Source organism: Oratosquilla oratoria, chromosome 17 (genome assembly GCF_046742065.1).
Source record: "Oratosquilla oratoria isolate Oo_2021 chromosome 17, ASM4674206v1, whole genome shotgun sequence".
NCBI classification, from domain to species: Eukaryota; Metazoa; Arthropoda; class Malacostraca; order Stomatopoda; family Squillidae; genus Oratosquilla; species Oratosquilla oratoria.
The window spans coordinates 2,224,716-2,229,715 of NC_134793.1; the positions used below are offsets into that span (position 1 = coordinate 2,224,716).

The following is a 5,000-nucleotide window of genomic DNA, read 5'->3' on the forward strand; positions in this document are numbered from 1 at the left end:
TTCCCTAAACGGGAACAGTGAAGTTTACTATCATGACTTTGTGTTGGATGTGATCACCCGTATTCTGATTGTTTGGACAGCTTAGCTGAGTGGCAGTCACCTGAAGACCAAATCAGAGTCATCCTACTCACTGCGGCCCATTAGTTAATATTTATCATTCATTCAAATGTGGATTAATGTTAAGCAATTAAGCTTAACGAGCGCTAATCTAATCTGACAGGGGAACGTTCTTTTTGGTGGAAAACAATTAAGTCGGGCTGAGAGCAAATGGTCACAACATATTGCATTAGGCATATATGAATACATTTGGTCTTTGACAAAACTTCACAAAAAATAAAGATAAAAAGACAGCCATTCTAAAAAAAAAAAAAAAAAAATTACCTCGCTAATAATTCATGAAATTGAAAATTTTGTATATGTATATGTGTATATATATATATATGTATATATATATATATATATTTTTTATAATAGATATATTTATATATTATATTTTTATTTTTAGTTTTTAAATTTATATATTATTTTGTATAATATGGGCAGTAAGTTTTCTTGTAGACATGTTCGATTGTAAGTACCAGAAGCTAATTTCAATATCCACTATCTTCTTAGTGATTTTCTCAAATTTTTTCTAATCGTTTGTTTGATTACTTGAGGGGAGGTCAATACACCAATACTTCCAGATCCATAATGTTATTGTAACATCAAAATATAAATACAAGCTTTCGGTTGAGTCATCCAACCATCTTCAGGTAAGTGAGATTACATATACAGAACAGGAGTTTAAATACAAGTAAAAAGGGGGAACTAGGAGAGTTAGGAGTCAGGTACTGGTATATATATATATATATATATATATATATACATATATATATGTATAATAAAAATTACAATAACAATAATAATAATTACAATGATAGTTAAATCAAAATTATGCCTTCAAGAAAGGTTACCCCCAACCAGTCCAGTACTACATACTTCTTTTACATTTCTTTTGGCAAAGATGTACACAATTTTATTCACCATATGTCTATGACCACCGCTTCTATCCATGAATAGAATATCCACTCTGGCCGTCGCCAATTGATTTTATTCGGCCAGTCGAGACATCTTGCACAACGAGTGTTGATGAAAGTAAAATTTGTGATTTAATGTGACAATATATTTCATTTATTCATTCTATTCTGGCTAAAATAGGTAAACCTATTCAGGTGAAGGACAAATTTTAGGTATTTGCAGGGGTGTCTCACTATACATCCATACATACATACGTGTATATGTGTGTGTGTGTGTGTGTGTGTGTGTGTGTGGTGTAGGGTTTGTTTCTGTGTAGTGTGGGTGTGGTGTGTGTGTGAGTGTGTGATTGTGTGTGTGTGGTTGTGTGTGTGTGTGAATTGTTGTGTGTAGTGTATGTGTGTGTGTGTCGTGCGGCCGTGTGTGTGAATGTGTTGTGTTGTGTGTGTGTGTGTGTGTGTGTGTGTGTGTGTGTGTGTGTGTGTGTGTGTGTGTGTGTGTGTGTGTGTGTGTGTGTGTGTGTGTATGTGTGTGTGTGTGTGTGCGTTCTTGTTTGTGCGTGTGTGTACATGCATGTGTATGCGTGTCTATGTACAAGAAATATGAAAACATAAATAAATTCATAAATTGAACAAATAAATGAATAGGCTTATAAACACGTGAACAATTACAAAAATGAAAGTAAACAAGAAGAATTTTGAACAAGGGGAAGTTGTCAAGAGAAGTGTTTAATAAGAAGGGATATGTTTTACTCCCACGCCCCTCTGTGGGGGACACGTAGAGAGTCAAGAAATGGAAGAAAAAAAAAAGATGAAGTGGAAGAAGGAAGAAGAATAAAAGAGAAAAAATTGGAGGAAAGAAATCGAAATAAAAAAAATGGAGTGTGCGTGCGAACGGGAAAGAAAGAAAAAAATTAAAGATTGGTTCCAGTGAAAGGAAAGTATAGTAATAATGAAATCTGAAGGGGAAGCGTGAAGGAATAAGCAATAAAATCTTGTCTACATCGGGAAGAAACCGAAGGAAAAAATAAAGTATCTTAACATGAAAATGAAGAGGAGAAATTGGAATATGGAAAAATAATAAAAGAAGAAACAAGAATTGGAGATGAAGAAACAGGAAAAGGAGGATAAAAAAGACGAGGAAGAACAGGAGGAGGAAGTATAAAAGAACGAGGAGGAGGGAGAGGAGAAGAAAAAGTCTGAGAAAGGAGAAAATGAAGAGGAGTTTTAAGAGAAGGAAAATATAGAAGAGAAAAAGGGAAAGGAGGAAAGCTTGGAAAAGGAGCAGAAGGAAAAGGAGGAGGAAGAAGAGGAGAAGGAAGAAGAAAAGAAATAAGAGGAGAAGGAAGAGAAAGAAGAGGAGAAATAGTAAAGGTAAAATGAGGATGGCAAGAAGCAGGAAAAATAGGAGGAAAAATAGCAGGAGGAAGAGAAGGTTAGGAAGAAGGGCAAAAAGAAGATAATGAAGAAGAGGAGGGAAAAGGAAAAGAATACAGTAAAATGTGATTGTGAGCCCATGTTTGATGTCCATGACCACCAACACAAAGTTAACAAGATATGCAAGATACTTTGGAACACACACACACACACACACACACACACACACACACACACACACACACACACACACACACACACACACACACACACACACACACATATGTATATATATACATATATATATACATATATGTAAATATATATATATACACATATATGTAAATATATATATATATATATATATATATATGTATATATACATGTACAAATATACATATATGTATATATATTTGTATATAAATATATATATGTATATACACAATATCTGTGCACTGGGGAACATTCATATTATATATATATATAATTATATATATATACATATATATATATATATATATATATATATATATACATATATGTGTGTATGTATATATATGAAAGTAGACCACTTGAAAAAAAAACTAACGAAGCAGAGCGCTTTCGTATATTACAACTTCAGTGCAAAAAGTATAAGTGGTCTACTTTGTATAAGTGAACACACGTACCCGTGTTCTTATTATCATGTATATATATGTATATATGTATACGTATATATATATTATATATATATATATGCTTGTTATGAAAAAGCTTCTTGGCGTATTGTTTTTCTCTTAGAATAATATTGCCTTCTATAGGCAGTAACCTTAATATTTCTATATATAGTATGCTGTGAAGAGGAAGAAATAATTAGTGCGTATGTACGACGACGTCTTGGCCATTATAATACCTGGAAATATGTACACCTTGAGTTGAATATAGCAATTTAAGTCCTCATTAACAACGGATTTAGTAATAAAGGTACTGAAAGAGTGGCCAAGAATATCATGGATAATTGGCACCAGGATTATAAACCAGTAACAAACGAGCATATTTTCAACATGTTCTATAAATCTTCTCCACTGCATACAAGGAGGACGAGAGGATAATACAATAAATTATAAGGAGAACCATTAAACCCACTGAAGCGAGCACCAGAATTAACCGGGTAATTTATCAGAAAAAAAGATCGACCCTATTGCTGAGGAACAACACTGAGCAGACCTTCCAGGAGTTTCAATTTTTTTTTCTTCAATTTTTCATATTGCAAACATGGGGACTGTGCAACTCATTTCATTGCCTATATCGGCATGACCACCATGAGGCTCTGACGTCGTCTGTCATACCACCTAACCTCACGAGCTTCTATGAACCACCATAGCGAAGTCCATTAAGCGAAGTCAAGGAAGGAAAACCTTCCACAGTTTACGGAAATTATAGATTAAAATAAAGACCACGACGAATACCGATCCTAGGGGTTTTATAGAATAAGGAAGTATTCCCGGGAATGAATGTCCAGCTCGAGGAATTAAAAATCCAGCCGAGTATTAGGAGATCATTTCCCAATGAAAACGAGATAATGAATACTTGTATACGCCACCCACCAACCAATAGGACAACAGGCATGTCTGACGACGCTATCCAATTACCCACCAAAATCCCCAACCACAGCATATAATCCCCATACAACAAATAAGGCTTTAGAGTCTTACCTACTACTGAGAAAGCACTAGGTATAAAAACATGTTCTGGCTATCTAAAAATTATATCTACTACTCCACAGAATGATATACGTAACATACATATATATATATGTATATCTATATACATACATACATATATATATACATATATATATATATACATACACACACACACACACACACACAATCATATTATGTATATATATATATACATATATATATGTATATATATATATATATATATATATATATATATATGTGTGTGTGTGTGTGTGTGTGTGTGTGTGTGTGTGTGTGTGTGTGTGTGTGTGTGTGTGTGTGTGTGTGTGTGTGTGTGTGTGTGTGTGTGTGTGTGTGTGTGTGTGTGTGTGTGTGTGTGTGTGTGTGTGTGTGTGTGTGTGTGTGCGTGCGTGCGTGTATGAGTATGTATATGTGTACATGTATATAGTGTGTGTATGTGTAACCATAAGAATGCAAGTAAAATAGAGAAGTAAAAAAAAGACACATTCCAAATGAATATGGGAAGACAAACAACTAAAAGGAATCTGTTCGAATAATAAGAAAAATCGCAAAGGAAGAGGAAAGAACATCAAGTGTTGAAACATAAAAACTGAAGCTGAGGAAGAAGTGAACTGAATGGAAGCCAAGTGCTGAGTTGGATGGAGGCTGAGACCTTGTGGAAAAGACTTGTGGAGATGAGGGCGAACAGGTAGGTGTGGTGGTGATAACTGGTTCGATATGCAGAGATGTGGATGCTGAAGGAGATAAGGATGCTGAAGATGAAATGAGGATGCTGAGGCTGAAGGTCTGGTCTGGACAAAGGGTATAGTGTTGTGCAACTATGTCTGAAACCACAGCAAGAAATATTACATATTGTTTTACTTAATTTATCAAATATTACCGTTATTACAATTGTTATTATTGG

General features: G+C 34.3%; 1 protein-coding gene across 1 annotated transcript in view; it reads right to left on the reverse strand.

Annotated features, from left to right (window-relative positions):
- LOC143034701 (putative neural-cadherin 2) overlaps positions 1 to 5,000 on the reverse strand; it is a 160,349-nt gene that overhangs the window by 155,139 nt on the left and 210 nt on the right. The window contains exon 2 of the mRNA XM_076201070.1: positions 4,749 to 4,920. Within this exon, the coding sequence (XP_076057185.1) occupies positions 4,749 to 4,920 (172 nt within the window). The remainder of the gene's footprint in view (positions 1 to 4,748; positions 4,921 to 5,000) is intronic.